The sequence below is a fragment of the Diabrotica undecimpunctata genome, chromosome 3 (assembly GCF_040954645.1).
Source record: "Diabrotica undecimpunctata isolate CICGRU chromosome 3, icDiaUnde3, whole genome shotgun sequence".
Lineage (NCBI taxonomy): Eukaryota > Metazoa > Arthropoda > Insecta > Coleoptera > Chrysomelidae > Diabrotica > Diabrotica undecimpunctata.
Window position 1 is genome coordinate 44,102,310 of NC_092805.1, and position 15,192 is coordinate 44,117,501.

Genomic DNA, 15,192 nt, shown 5'->3' on the forward strand with positions numbered 1-15,192 from the left:
AAATAAACATAAACTTTATGAAAATGCTCATGAACTAGAAATATAATCATATTTTAATTTAAAAGAAGAATTAATGTTTGATCTTATACTTGTGATTAATAAATAGACTCTTACATAGTGAGTTAATATTTTTTGTTGAGAAATATAATTTGATTTTCAGTTGTGGACGATGATTTTTTTAAGTACTTGAATGTACATATCGATTGCTTAAGTGCAAAACGTCGTATCCCCAATAACCACAATTGTTCAGGGCAAACAAAAAACTTTCTGGTTGTATGAAAACTTTATATGCAATTGATTTTGATGATTTTATGTTTTAGTTTAATCATTTTCTAACATTTTTCGTAATCATGTATAATTTTGACTTTTGTTTTCAAAAACGTAGTGGGTTACGACATTTGGTACTCAAATTGATTGTGGTATACGACCTTATAAATAATACTTTCTAAGCACTTATCAACTTATTATTATTCTAAAATATACTAAAACAGAGATTATAATCCTACCTATTACAAATTAACATTATTTTCATATTAAAACAAATAAAAATTATTTATCTTTCTTTTGGGTGCAGAAAGGAAGGTCGTCGTAAAACTTCTTTACCTCCAATGGTAAAACTTGTGTCAGTTCTTGCAGATGATCATATTTTTGCTTAGTTATGGAAATCCTACGTTTATATAATTGTTGTTTGATGAAGGGTCCAATTGAACAATTATTTGGACTTTGCGGAAGTGGTGTATAATTTTCTTGTTCGTAGTCCGTTTTATAACAGATAATGCCATCTGGGCCACACCGCAGACATTTCAGATCATTAGCAGTAGGATCACCGGTTTTTCGGCCAGGTCTAATAGGTGGATATCTGAAAGTATCTCTAATATCAAAGTTGATAAAGAACTCGTGGGTTAGATAGTGAACTAAAAAAGGGGAAGGATTTTTTCTAGCTTCTCTTATGAAAATGGGGTATTGACTTGGAAGATGAATTTCTCGTCCTTTGAACTTCCTTTCTATCAAACCGTGAGCGGAATCAACTGCCATTTGGGTGTGACCTTTTTCCAAAAATTTTTGGAAAATGGTCACACCATGTTCCACTGCAAAATTAAGAAGTGCGTTTGCCAGTACAACATTCCGATTTTGGTAGCCACATCCGTCTAAATAAATTATCACCGGTTTTTTCTCGACAAGGCAAAATTCCTCTAAGTGCTTTATTATACAGGTAGTGAATGTCGTTGATACAAGTTCGCCTTCTGGTTCGTTCCAGCAGTAATTTACACAATTATGATCATTTAAATTATAAATAGAAAAATTGTGCACTTGCAATTTGCTTCTGAAATAAAGTTTGCTGGCATACAACATTGGACACAGATTCCTTATCCTTTCCCCTCTCACTTCTGGCAAGTTCTTTTCTTTTTATGTAATGCCTGTACTCTTCTTCAGATATTTGCTCTACTTTGTAAGAACAACAAATATCGCACTGATCCTTTTTTGGTTGATGAATAGAAATATTCATTCCAGTCAATGTTGCCATGAAGGCACAGATAGACAGTGGTAACCTTAGTTGTTCCTCACAGTGTTTTTTATATAAATCGTAGACCTCCGTTTTATTTTTGAACGATTCCTGCAAGTATAATTTTTTAGTATTTGCTCTGCAGTAATGTGATGGTAATTTTGGGATTGAGTTTATAAATTCTATCATCAAGTCTTTTCGTTCGTTGTTCTTTTGCTGTTCATTGGTTTGCTTTTTTTTTTATTTTTTTACATTTTGGCATCCCATGGATAGTTTCATTCATCACCCAATCTCTAACTGATCTTTCTTTCATTCCTAGAGTACTTAGAAATATTTTCTTGCAGACTTTTTTCTTGCATCTTGCAAAATGCATTTTCTAAGTGGCTGTGGCTTACGATGATGTGTGACAATGTGCAAGTAGGGCGGATGATTCAAATGGCGCTAAAATCGAATTTTTCAAATATTTGTGGGTTACGACGTTTTGCACTTAAGCAATCGATATATTTAAAATACCTAATGTATGTTCAGTTTTAATACAGTATATTTCTGTGTTTTTAGGTACCGACTTACAAACTTCTGACTTCTTTTCAACCGAAAAGTCAAATGGAAAACGATCGGCTTCAGATTTCGATGACGAGGATTTCGGACCAGAAACAGATGTTGATGCTTTAGATGACCTTCTTTCACCAGGTAAGTTAAATTAATATAGATTGTTGGACAAAACTAATTAGGAATTCTATTTTCTGCAATTGTTAAAGTTTTAGTGAATTTTTGAGGAAAAAAGCCTCACCTGCCGTAAAATATTACACATCATATAGATGTTTTTTCATGTGGATGATAAATCGGTTATCTAAATTGGTCTAGCTATTAAACAGAAAATGTTAAGCTCTGAAAAGGATTTGTAACTTTTGGGACAGACTAATTTATTTAAGTTCTTCTCTATAGCCATTGGGCACCGCTGCTTGACGTAAAATGTTTCATCTTATAAAGTAAATATCTAGCTATTACACGGCAAATGAGTTCTTCAAAGTTTTCCCGAAATAGGAAGTAAACACTTCTGGTTTAATCATTGTTCTCACATAACTTTTTAGTTATCAGAATTCATCATCAGTTTTTCTGTATGTGTTGCTGTTTTGGATGCACTCTTCATCGTCTGGACAAATCAGACTGCATAAAACTAGAGGAACAACTTTTCTTTTAATTTTTATTTATATTCAATGCTTCATATTTTGCAATTTGCATTGGTAGATATCTTAGTGAAGGTAGGGTATAACCATTAGAGGCTTTATTCAATCCCATCACATAACGTCCGTAGCATATTTCAGATCAGGTTGACTATTATATCTTCGTTCCACTATTCCATGAATGATGTTCCATCATTCTTAAGGAGCACGTTGTTTCCTTAATTATATCTGGAACATTTTCACACTTCACAAGAATGATGGTACCCAGACGGCCATGATGCCTTCACTGAGACCACCTCCACCAGGCATGAGACCTCCACCATATATGAGACCACCTTCACCAATGATGATAATGGGTCCTATGCCCTCACCAATGAGAGGTGGCATGTTTAGAGGAGAAATGAGAGGCAAGGGCCGCTTTCCACCAGGACTACCAATGCCTAACAATAATTTCAGAGGTATCAACAAAAAAAGCAAAATCATCATGAAAGATAAAACTATTCATGTTGAAGTAGATGTAACCAAATCTTTTGTGACAGAGGCTATTAAAACTGAATTGAAGAAAATAGAAAAATTCTTCTATAAAGCCAAGACAAACCAAGAAGAAAGAAGATTGGATAAAATACAAGGAGCAACGAGATAAATGTCCAGAAGTTTGTGAGGAAACCGAAAAGGGATCTGCAGGGCATCAGGAGGTGCGTATCCCACAGCTATTACCCGAAACTAATTTCACACTAGTTACGGCACCTATTGACTATATAGCGAATATCCACTTATAGGACAGTAGCAAAAAGTCAGCTGAATCAGAGATGAACAAAAATTCTGATAGTCAGCCCAATGGCCAATGTGTAAGGTTCTAACCGTGTGGATTGTACCATTTTAAAATCCACGACTGGCTTAGGATTGCGAGGAGGTCAACCTTAGCTAAAGTATCTCCTCTTCACCACCACAAAGACAAGCATCAAGATCCCTACCTTGGCTAGCTCTTCTCAGATGTAGTTCGACTAATCTCCAAGACAAACAATGGTAATAAGAACGATCACAAGGGAGATCAAAGCATTTAACACAAAAATTTAAACAAACATTTTATTTAATAAATAGGTAGACTTTTTTTTTTTTTTTTTTTTTTTTTTTTTTTTTTTTCTTGGCTTGGACAATTGTCATTCAGCCAGTCACAATCAGCATGAGCTTTATTTTCGAATTTAAATATGCATATAAATATTTAAAGAATTAGTGAAACATGATTAATATAATAATAATAATAATATAATTATTCCGTACTTAGCTAATGTACATACTATGTTAATAAATACTATATTATACCTTAATTATAATTCAGTTATTGACAGACGTGAAATACATAGTGTATACATCTTACAAATAAAAATATCTACCTACTATGTTAATAAATACAACTATGGTAATATATATTTTTTTTTAATCACTACGTTAGGACATAAACCCGATTCAACACCTCGGAGGTTTAGATCCTCTTAGTGATTGTTTTACTATATTTTTATTTTTTTTTATTTTTTCTTTTTTTTTAATTTTTTTTTTTAATATAATAGGTAGACTTCTCTCTACGTTACAGCAAGTACTGTACAAGGTGGCTAAAGGCCTAAACAAAATTACATTCTAGTATACACAATTCATTGGGTGAGGGGAATTGATCCGTATAAATCAAAGACCACTCCACTCCGCCCCAATTCTCCAGACCGTCCTCTGGAACTAAAAGGCCATGTAGGAGTCCTGGGTACAAGGACCCCTCATGATATCTTTTCCCTAGTTAGGTGGGACAGCGTGAGGCGCTATCGTTCGCTGATTAGGTTTCTCTAATGAAAAATTATTTGAGCTGGTTTCATCACTACAGATGGTGTACATATTCTATTTTTAATTTTGTGGCATTTAAAATTATATTAACTTTACAATATCTTATGTCTTAATAAGTTAAACCCATTTTTCATAAAAATTTTATTGGACTCATGTCAATAGGGCTCTTTGAAATTTGTTGAATAAAAATCAGCTTACAGCATGTAAATGTCTTTTATCTAGGAATAGTAATTTTTAAAAATAATATTGAAGAAACCATTGATCATTTTTAAAAATAGTCATAAGACAAACCCTTAAAACAGGACATCGGATACATCAAGTGAATTAGTCTAACATAATAAACAGAAATATTTGTTCTGTGAAACTTCTTTGTTCCATCTTTTATCTTCGAGACGTTCGTTGTGTCCAGTCTATTTCCAATTTAATTTGGCTGCTTGCTCCGCGGTGTCCCTTACTTTTGTTTTGTTCCGGATTGCTTCGTTTGTTTGTCGATCTATGAGTAAGATACCGAGCATCTGTCGTTCCATGGCTCGCTGAGAATCTTGTCCATATATAATATACATCTTCCAGGCCACTCTCTCTTATCTCTTTGTCAACGCCTTATCTCCAACTTTTCTATGGTCTTTCTCGTTTTCTCCTTCCTTTTAGATTTCATCCTAATAATTTCTTTGGGATTCTGTGATTGGGCATTCTTTGTACATATTCATACCATATTAATTGTTTGTTTCGTATTTTACCATCATAATTTGTCTGTTTTTTTTTATTTGTGCTCCTTTCTTATCTTGATTTTCCCGCTGCTCGTCTCCAGTAGTCCATCTCTGCGGCTCTTAGTGTCTTTTCTGTCCGTTCTTTTAAAGGCCATACTTCGCAGCTGATTATGATTATGCTCTTTACTTCTTCTTCTATAAGTGCCGTCTCCCAATCGGAGGTTGGATATCATCATCACTATCTTTACTTCTCCCATACTCTCCTTCTTCCTATACTCCTTTCTTCTCTTATCTTTCCCTTTATTGTCGATCTTAGTATTCCATATAGCTGTCCCCTCATTACTAGTCCCAGAGATTCCAACTTTCTTATTTTTATTGTATTTATTATTTCGTATTCTTTGCGCCAATTTGTCACAATACTTCTGTGTTCGTTTTCTTCTGCGTCCATGCTTTTCTAAGCATCCTTCTGTAGCACCATATTTCAAATAACTGTAGCTTATTTATGTGTTCTTGCTTCAGTGTCCAGCTTTCAAGTACACATTGTAGTATCAAAAACGTAACATCTCAGATCTTGTACTCTCAGTTCTAATCTAAGATCTTTACTGCAGAGAATTTTGTTTTTTTTACAATCGAATTTCTTGCTGTTTCGATCCTGGCCCTTATTTCTGGTATTTGATTATTATTTTCTAAAATTCAGGTTCCCACGTGTTTATATTACTTTCTTTTTTTTTTCATATTTATTTACAATATTGCTTCTTCGCGTATTCATCTTTTGTTATTTTCATCCCTAGGTATTTGTATACAGTATAATATCATTTTATATATAGAACCTTTAATTTTTTATTACTTTGCATTTAATAGGTACTACTTTTAAAAACCGCTTCATGTCTCCGATACTTATAAAAAAATTCAAAGATGCTATGCTAGATACGTTTAAGACTATATTTATTTTCAAGGGCCTAAAGAATCTATTGCAAAGAACTTCTCGGACGCGTTTTCGCCATCTCCAAACAACAATCTATTAGGAGATGAAGGTGTGTTTAACCCATTCATGGAACACCAAGAAAAAGCAGCACTCGAAATGGAGAAGAGCTTGCGGAAACGAGAAAGCAGAGATGAATTCGAAGAGGAGGAAAGATTGGCAAGGGAAGAAACGCCTACTCCACCTGCAGATGCCGGTAAGTTTTTCATATTTATCAACTAGTTATTGGACTTATTTAAAATTATTTATTGCAATGCATTACGTAATATATGGCATCAAAATATTTTAAACCAGAATAATGCAAACTTTGTATAATTTTACTAGACCATTGCGTCATAGCAATTATTATTTTGATGGAAGTGGCAATCTGTTAAACCCCTCGATATCGTTGAAACTAAAATTTCATTTTAGTTGTTCAAACAAAATTGCGAATATGCAAATAACAAAAGTCCCTGGTCATATAGAATAGAGATACATTTTACCAAAAACGAAAAAGGGTCTTTGCAAACAAATCGCCTGAATAATCCAAAATGCCCATTTATGCATGGTCGTGTTTTCGTTGCAAATTGGATTTTTGGAATTAACAGCTGACAGCTATCCGGGCTCTAGTAAATAATTGAGTGGTTTATTTATTTCTAATGCATGAATAGGTACAATTAAAAATTATTTGTTAATTAAAATGTGAAATTTTAATCAATTGCAAATTCAAATCTGTAGTTGTATATACAAAAAGTTTATCAATTATAAATAATAATGAAAAAAGTATAATACCATCAACGGTAAAAACAAACAAAATCACGAAATGTGGGATTTGCTGCAGTTACTTTCTCCTTCTTCTTAAGGTGCCTTCTAAACACTACTTAAGGTTTCCTTTAATTATGGGTAAATTTTTCGCTGCGCTATGCCCTGATTAGTATTCAATGTAAATCCTGGCTCTCTTCCGTTGTTTCAACATCCTATTAAATTAATTTTACATCTATGCCAAACTTATGCTTCTAGATATGCTGCAGTTCAAATTCTACACCTCCATATTCTGTTTAACATACCTCTCCGAATATCTTGCGATAAAATCGATAGAGATCATTCGTCTGTTTTGTTTAAGGTCCACGATTTTGATCCATATATGAGAACGGGGACTATCAGTGTTCTAAACAGTCTTAGATTTTTGAGACATACGTTTGTTAGCTAATTACTTTGATAGACCATGATGTGCTTTTTTATTTCGCCTGATGTGTTATTATGGGGGTTAACCGATGTCCCTAGATATATGAACTCTTTGACCGATTCGAAGTTTTGGTCATTGGCAATTAGATCTGCTTTCTGAATTTTTACTGCTATATAATGACACGTACAAATTAACCAAAGGAAGGGTTATATTAAGTTACTGTCCACACCTGAAACCAAATGTAATTCCTAAATGGAATCGTCGGAAAGAAGGGAGGTGACGGATAGTTCGATAATATTAGAAATATCGTTGTAATATCAAATGGGGAGGATACTAAATTAACCCTTTCGTTACTGATTTCATTGTAGAGAAATAAAATGGTTTAAAATGACTTTGTTGACATCTGAAGGTTTGTTGACATCTGAATATCCAACAAAATTAGGATCTGCAACTGTTTTTAGTGGCATCTTCAAGTACAAGTTTATCCATAAATTGTGATTTAATTAAAGAATTTACAATCGTAAATTTACTCACATAGCTAATTAATAAACTAATATAACTAATATATAAACAAAAAGGAAAAATTCACAATTACGATTTTGAAGACAAACTAAATTACCTTACCTCCTATATCCTGACTCTTATATACCTACACTCCAAGAGAAACTCATTACATCGCTTGGCCTTCTAACTGTACATGTAGTTATGAAAATACCTACGAATTTTCAGCTCTTCTCGTGTTTACTCTAGAGCGTGCACGTGTGATTCGATGATATGTAAAATCAATAAATATTCAGGTAATTAGAGAATCAAGGAAGCCTCTCTCACTGGATTTAATACAAACAATGAAAGTAAAATAATTTAACTTGTTCCTTTATTTCCCATTGTAAAGACATATATTTAGTTAAACGAATTTATTTCATTGTTATTTAGAAATGAGGAAATAAAACAATAAATGCTGTTTTTTCAATTTTATTGGCTGAAAAGAATTGTTAAAACTGAATGAAATATAATTTAAAACAAACAAACTAAGGTATGAACAGGATACTAGAACTTAAAATTAGCTTAGAATGTGAACAATGACTTTATTTATCATCAAAATAAAAGTAACTTTAAATAAATACAAAATTATAACATTGTTGAGACAACAAGAGGCAAAATAAAAAGCGCCTACACAGTGGTGTATACAAACTTAAATGGGGTGACTGCCCAAAAATTTACATGGGTCAAACTGGTAAAACCTTTAAGAAACGTATAACAGAGCATAAAATAATAGAAAAACAGAATCTACATACGCACTTCACCTTCAAGATCATAACCATTCGTTTAATTATGAATTTCAAATTCTTTACATCCAAAATAAAGTCCTTAAGCTATCTTTATTAGAACCTATGGAAATTAACAAATTAAAAAATACAGACATAATTCGGAATGACCAACTTAAGACAAACAGTTCTCCTCTCCTCAACCAATTCAGTTAAAGACTATGAAGTGTAAACACATACCAAAAATAGATCACTTGAGAAAGACACTCTGCCGAAATAGCTGTAGTTATAAGATATTATAATAAATTTTGCGGAAGTTTTGAAAACAAAGTTTTCAGTGTCTTATTGGTATATAAAATGAATTTCCATCAAGTCACGGTCGACTCCTTTCGGATTGTTCAGGTAACTAGGTTCTCCGCATTCGCATAAAGTGGGCTAATCATAGAAGTAGTTCCATCTAGGCAGATTATCTTTGGTATTGCCCACTCCGTTTCTGTCTATTTGAGCTCTTTTATACCTTCCACTCTAGGGCACCGCCAGGTGGTAAGGCTTCTGTAAGATGATCCCTCTTCTGGTAGGTGGCGCAGCATATCCGTCCATATATCAATCCATGATGTGCTTGGCTGGGTGTCTAATAGAATAGAGTTGTGATGGAATGGATAGGAAACTATCCTGTATAGGGGATGCGCCTCATTAGTTTCCATCTGATTTCTCTCGATGTTGGCTGCAGTAGTAAGTCTAATGCTCGGAGGAACTATACCGGCCAAATATTGAAGCTTATCTATTGGGGTTGGTCTTAAGCATCCCGCAATTATTCTGAAGGTTTCGTTTAGTGCTGTATCTACTTGTTTAGCGTAAGCAGATTTTTGCCAGATCAGGCAAGGATATTTTGCTGCACAGTATCGTAAGGTGCATGGAGCGAATGATAGTTGAAGGTAACGTAGCGGGTAAAAGATCCAGAGGAAGATCTCCAGTACGATGGTCGGACCAAATAAAGAAGATGACTGGTTACTCATTCTCCGAAGCAAAACAACACGCATAGGAGAGAGATAATTGCACAGAAATAGTCAAACAAATTACATGACGTCACTACATCCTTACAAAAGAGAAAATATGGAGATGATAAGGTGTAATGTTGTTACGGGCGGCTACTTTATTTTTAGTTGGGTTAGGTTTTAGGCGATTTTCAACATCGATATAACAATATAGAGATAAACGAAAAAGAAACAGAAAAAGTGGACAAATTTAAAGATTTGGGGTAAATTATGGAAAACAAAGAAAGGTGAAAGAAGATTTCAGACGAGATTGATTAACAAAGGCACAGCATATATTCAGCGCAATTAACAAAATTTGACAAACGAAAAATCTCGAAAATAAAAAAAAATAATAAAATTTTTAATAACTGTGTTAAAACCATATTATTGTACGGAGCAGAAACTTTGAATCATGAAATTACAGCAAGGAGAAATTACATCAATAAAACTATAATTTTTTCCAAATAAATATGAAAATATTGGCAACAGAATAATCAATACAGAAAGATGGGAAAGATCAAAACAAGACAACATATCGGCTATAATCAAGGAGAAAAATAGAAATGAATTGGTCACACATTGAGGAGAGGCCAAAATAACCTATCGAGACGAGCACTCGAATGTAAGCCCAAGGAAAAAAGGATGGTCTTACAATAATTGTAAAAGAAATATAACTGGAGAATACGGAAACTTCTGATTAAGTACAGAAGTCAAAAATAACTAAAAATAAAGGTGAATGAAAAGAACTTGTACATATATTATCCATATAATAAAAAAAAGGAAAGAAAGTGAGCTGAGCTGATTAACCTGATGTAGTATTACTGACCTAAAACCACAAAAGAGCCCAGTACTTCACAAGAAATGATAGTCTCAGAGAAAGAGAGAGAGAGAAACAAAAAAGGAATAATGAAATAATGAATGACTGGAATCGGGAACGACAAATTGTTCCATGTTTTAATAATCGTCACCAAAATATGTCGCAAGCACGTAACAGAAACTTTATACCCAATACAGTAAGACCAAATGTAAGCTATGCTAATGCAGCGAGTAATAGACAACCTCCTGCTGCTCCTTCAGATAACCAAGATTCAAACACTATTCTTATGAAGTTTTTAGAAGAATTCAAAGCCATGTTTAATCAAATCTTGCAACAAAACAGCATGGTAATAAACATGCTAAGTAAACTCGGATGCAAATAAAATTCTTTTTACGAATAGCTGAATGGAACGCCAATGGCCTGCTGAATCATAAGGACGAGGTGATAATATTTCTACAACAAAATTTTATAGATATATTATTAATAAGTGAGACACATTTTTCAGACAAATCGTATTTTAAAATACCTCATTATCTAACGTACCATACTAACCACCCAGACAAGACAGCCCATGGAGGTACAGCAATCTTGATCAAACAATCAATCAAACATTTCATGATGGAAAGTTATATAACAGACTGTATCCAAGCTACAGTAATTAAAGTGTGCTCATTACCTTACGAAATAACAATAGCAGCAGTATATTGCCCTCCAAAGCACAATATTAAAAAAAACGATTTCGGATCCTTCTTCAATACTCTAGGTCCAAAATTTATCGCAGCTGGTGACTTTAATAGTAAACACACTTACTGGGGATCAGGATTAATAACAACAAAGGGGAGAGAGCTCTATAGCTTAATGCAAGAAAATAAATACTCATATTTATCAACAGGAACACCAACGTACTGGCCAACGGACCCCAAAAAAAGACCAGACCTCTTAGATTTTTGCATCATAAAAGGAATATCTAACACCTTTATGGACATAGTTCCAAGTTATGATCTATCTTCAGATCATTCACCAATCATTGCAACAATTAGCACATGCGTTATTAACAAACAACCTACTCCAAAACTGCATGGACCTAGAACAGATTGGAACCTTTACCGAAAAATACTGGATGAAAACATTAAACTAAATGTAAAACTAAAAAGCCCTTCAGAAATAGAAGCAGCTACAAACAACCTTATAACTTTATTGCAAAACGCTGCAAAAGAAGCGACACCGAACGATGCAGAAAAAAATAAAATCGAGAAAAGAATAAATATTCCATTAGAAATTAAAAAGCTCATTGCTGAAAAAAGAAGAGCAAGAGCCAAATGGCAACAAAGTCGGAACCCAGCGGATAAAACGTTTTACAATCGCTTAACTAATAAATTAAAAACACAACTAAAAATTGCAAGAGAAGAGTCAGTCAAAAAATATGTAACACAACTTAATAGATACGACCATTCAATATGGAAACCAATCAAATCATCCTTAAAACCTCAAGCAATATCCCCACCAGTAAGAAAAACCACAGACACACAGAACCAATGGGCAAGAAGCGATAAAGAAAAATCAGAATTATTTGCTGAACATTTAGCAACAGTATTCCAACCACACAACAATGAAGAAGATCAAGAAATTATTAATTATTTAAACTCAGAGCAACCATCAGTAAATCCAATAAAATTAACAACACCCAAAGAACTTAAAGAAGAAATCTTAAGACTAAATATCAAAAAGTCACCAGGAATTGACCTAATAACACCAAAAATGCAAAAAGAATTACCTAAAAAGGGTATAGTAATCCTTACATATATATTTAACGCAATATTAAGATGTAATTATTGGCCTAACAATCTAAAAATTGCAGAAATACTATTATTCCCAAAACCAGGAAAGGATCCAAGTGAAGTCTCATCCTATCGACCTATCAGTCTGTTATCAAGAATCTCCAAATTACTGGAAAAACTTTTAATCAAAAGAATAGATCCAGACTTTACAGGCGCAGATTGGATACCAAATTATCAGTTTGGATTTCGACGAGAACACTCAACTATCCAGCAATGCCACCGAATAACCCATAAAATCAATTCCGCATTAGAAGAAAAGGAATATTGCCCAATGGTATCACTAGATGTACGTCAAGCTTTTGATAAGGTTTGGCATAAAGGACTTCTTTATAAAATTAAACAAATATTACCACCATTCTTTCGAATACTTACATCATACTTGGAAAACCGACAGTTTAGAACAAAAGTAAATGGAGAAATATCCAAAACGCATCCCATTATGGCGGGAATTCCACAGGGAAGCGTCCTGGGACCTTTAGTATATATATTATATACGTCTGATCTACCAACATCACATAACGTAACAATTGTCACATTTGCAGATGACACAGTAGCACTTACAAGTCACAAACACATTAACATAGCTACACAACAACTCCAAGACTATTTGTATGAGCTTGAAAACTGGCTAAAACAATGGAAAATAAAAATAAATGAAAACAAGTCAACCCACGTAACTTTTACTTTACGACGAGAAACACCACCACCAATATATATCAACAATGAGGAAATACCCAGGACTAACACAACCAAATACCTAGGGCTACACCTGGACCAAACCCTATGTTGGAAAGAACACATCACCAAAAAAAGAAAACAAATACAACTAAGACAAAAAGAAATCAATTGGTTAATTGGAAAAAACTCCAAGCTGTCAATAAATAATCAAATTCTAATTTATAAAACAGTTATCAAACCAATATGGACATATGGCATAGAGCTATGGGGCTGTAGTACTAAATCTAATATTGCTATTATGGAAAGATGCCAATCAAAAATCTTAAGAGCAATTGTTGATGCACCCTGGTACGTAACCAACCAAAGAATCTATGAGGATCTCAATATCTCAACAGTGAAAGAAGTATACCAGCAAAAGAAATTACAATACATTCAAAAAGTGAACACACACTCCAATCCATTAATTTCCGCAATACCTCAACATCGAGTTATCAGAAGACTAAAGCGACGTTGGCCAACAGACCAGTAACATGGACCTGTGATTCTCTCACTGGAGGGGACCACATCACGCCAGAACCAAGGAACAGGACCTAAACTCATCACATTAACTTATAGAATACATTGTTTTATTCTGATTGTTAATTTATTAGTTATAATAAAAAAAAATGTTTTAAGCGATCCTTAAAAGTAACTACATCTAAAGAAGATATATCTAATTTTCAAGGGTAGTGGGCTTTGCTTAACAAATCTTTCATCCTGAGAAATGCACTTCTTGCGATTTCTATTTTTCAAAATATTTATGTTTCGGAATTCAAATCTTTCGTTATAAAATATCCTAGATACTTGAACTTTTTTACTTGTATTTGTTTGTTGTAAATTTTGATGTTAGTATTGACATGTTTGTTTTTGGAAATAACCACTTTTTTTTGTTGTGTCTGTATTTATTTTTAATCCAAAATCATCCCTCTCACTCGTTTCTACATCAATGAGATGTTGGAGTCCTTTTTTGACTGCTAGCTAGTATAAGTGTATCTATCATCTCCATCCATCCAATGGCGCTACAGCCCAAATCGGGCCTTGGCCTCCTTCAACAAGCTTCTCCAACCATCTCTATTTACCGCTGTTCTTTTCCATGAACGCGTTCCCAGGCAGTTCCTGGCATCCTCATCGACTTCATCTTCCCATCTCTTTTTAGGTCTTCCAACAGGTCTTTTTCCCTGCATTCTTGCATTTAATAATTTTCTGGGGATTCTATTCTCATGCATGCGGACCACGTGCCCTGCCCATCGTAATCTCTGCAGTTTAGTATGTTGTGCTAGAGTTGATTCGCTATATTGCTCGTATATTTCTCTATTGTACCTAATTCGCCAGTTGTTGTTTTCACTTATTGGGCCCAGGATCCTACGTAATATTTTTCTTTCAAACACATCTAATGCATTGGCAGATTTCTGTGTCACCACCCATGTTTCGCAACCATAACTTACTATGGGCCTGATTATTGTTTTATAGACCCGGAGTTTTGTTTTCCGGTGTACGTCTCGCGATTTGAATATGTGGCCCATCGCGAAATAGGCTTTATTTGCCAGCACAAGCCTTCTATTTATTTCCGGTTCTTCTTCATTGCTTGCGACCAGATCCATTCCTAGGTATGTGAATCTATTTACATGTTCTATATCGTCAATAAAGTGTTGTTGCACCGGTCTATTTGATCTGGTTTGTATGAGTAGTTTTGTTTTATTTGTATTTATTGCTAGCCCTACTGCTTCTGCACTCTGTTTCAACTCAACGTAGGTTTCTTCCGCTGCATTCATTGTTCTGCTCATTATGTTTATGTCATCTGCGTATGCTGCTAATTGGGTAGACTTGTTTGTAAGTATGTTATTTCCGCTCACCGTCAACCGTCTAATTACATATTCCAGAACAAGATTAAAGAGCGTTGGAGCTAGTCCGTCGCCTTGTTTCAGTCCTTGCGTTATCGTAAACGCATCAGTGATCTGTCCCTGAATACATACCTGTGCTTCTGTTTCTGTCATTGTCATTTGCACTAGTCGTATTAATTTTGATGGTATGCCAAATTCTTTCAGTATATTAGGTAGAATTGTTCTATCTATTGAATCATAGGCTTGTTTAAAATCTACAAAGAGATTGTAAACGTCCATGTCATATTCCCATGCTTTGGCTAGTATTT

At 34.0% G+C, this 15,192-nt stretch overlaps 1 protein-coding gene across 1 annotated transcript in view; it reads left to right on the forward strand.

Moving 5' to 3' along the window:
• LOC140436744 (uncharacterized) overlaps positions 1–15,192 on the forward strand; it is an 808,356-nt gene that overhangs the window by 604,536 nt on the left and 188,628 nt on the right. The window contains exons 9-10 of the mRNA XM_072525808.1: positions 2,063–2,194; positions 6,182–6,403. Of these exons, the coding sequence (XP_072381909.1) occupies positions 2,063–2,194; positions 6,182–6,403 (354 nt within the window). The remainder of the gene's footprint in view (positions 1–2,062; positions 2,195–6,181; positions 6,404–15,192) is intronic.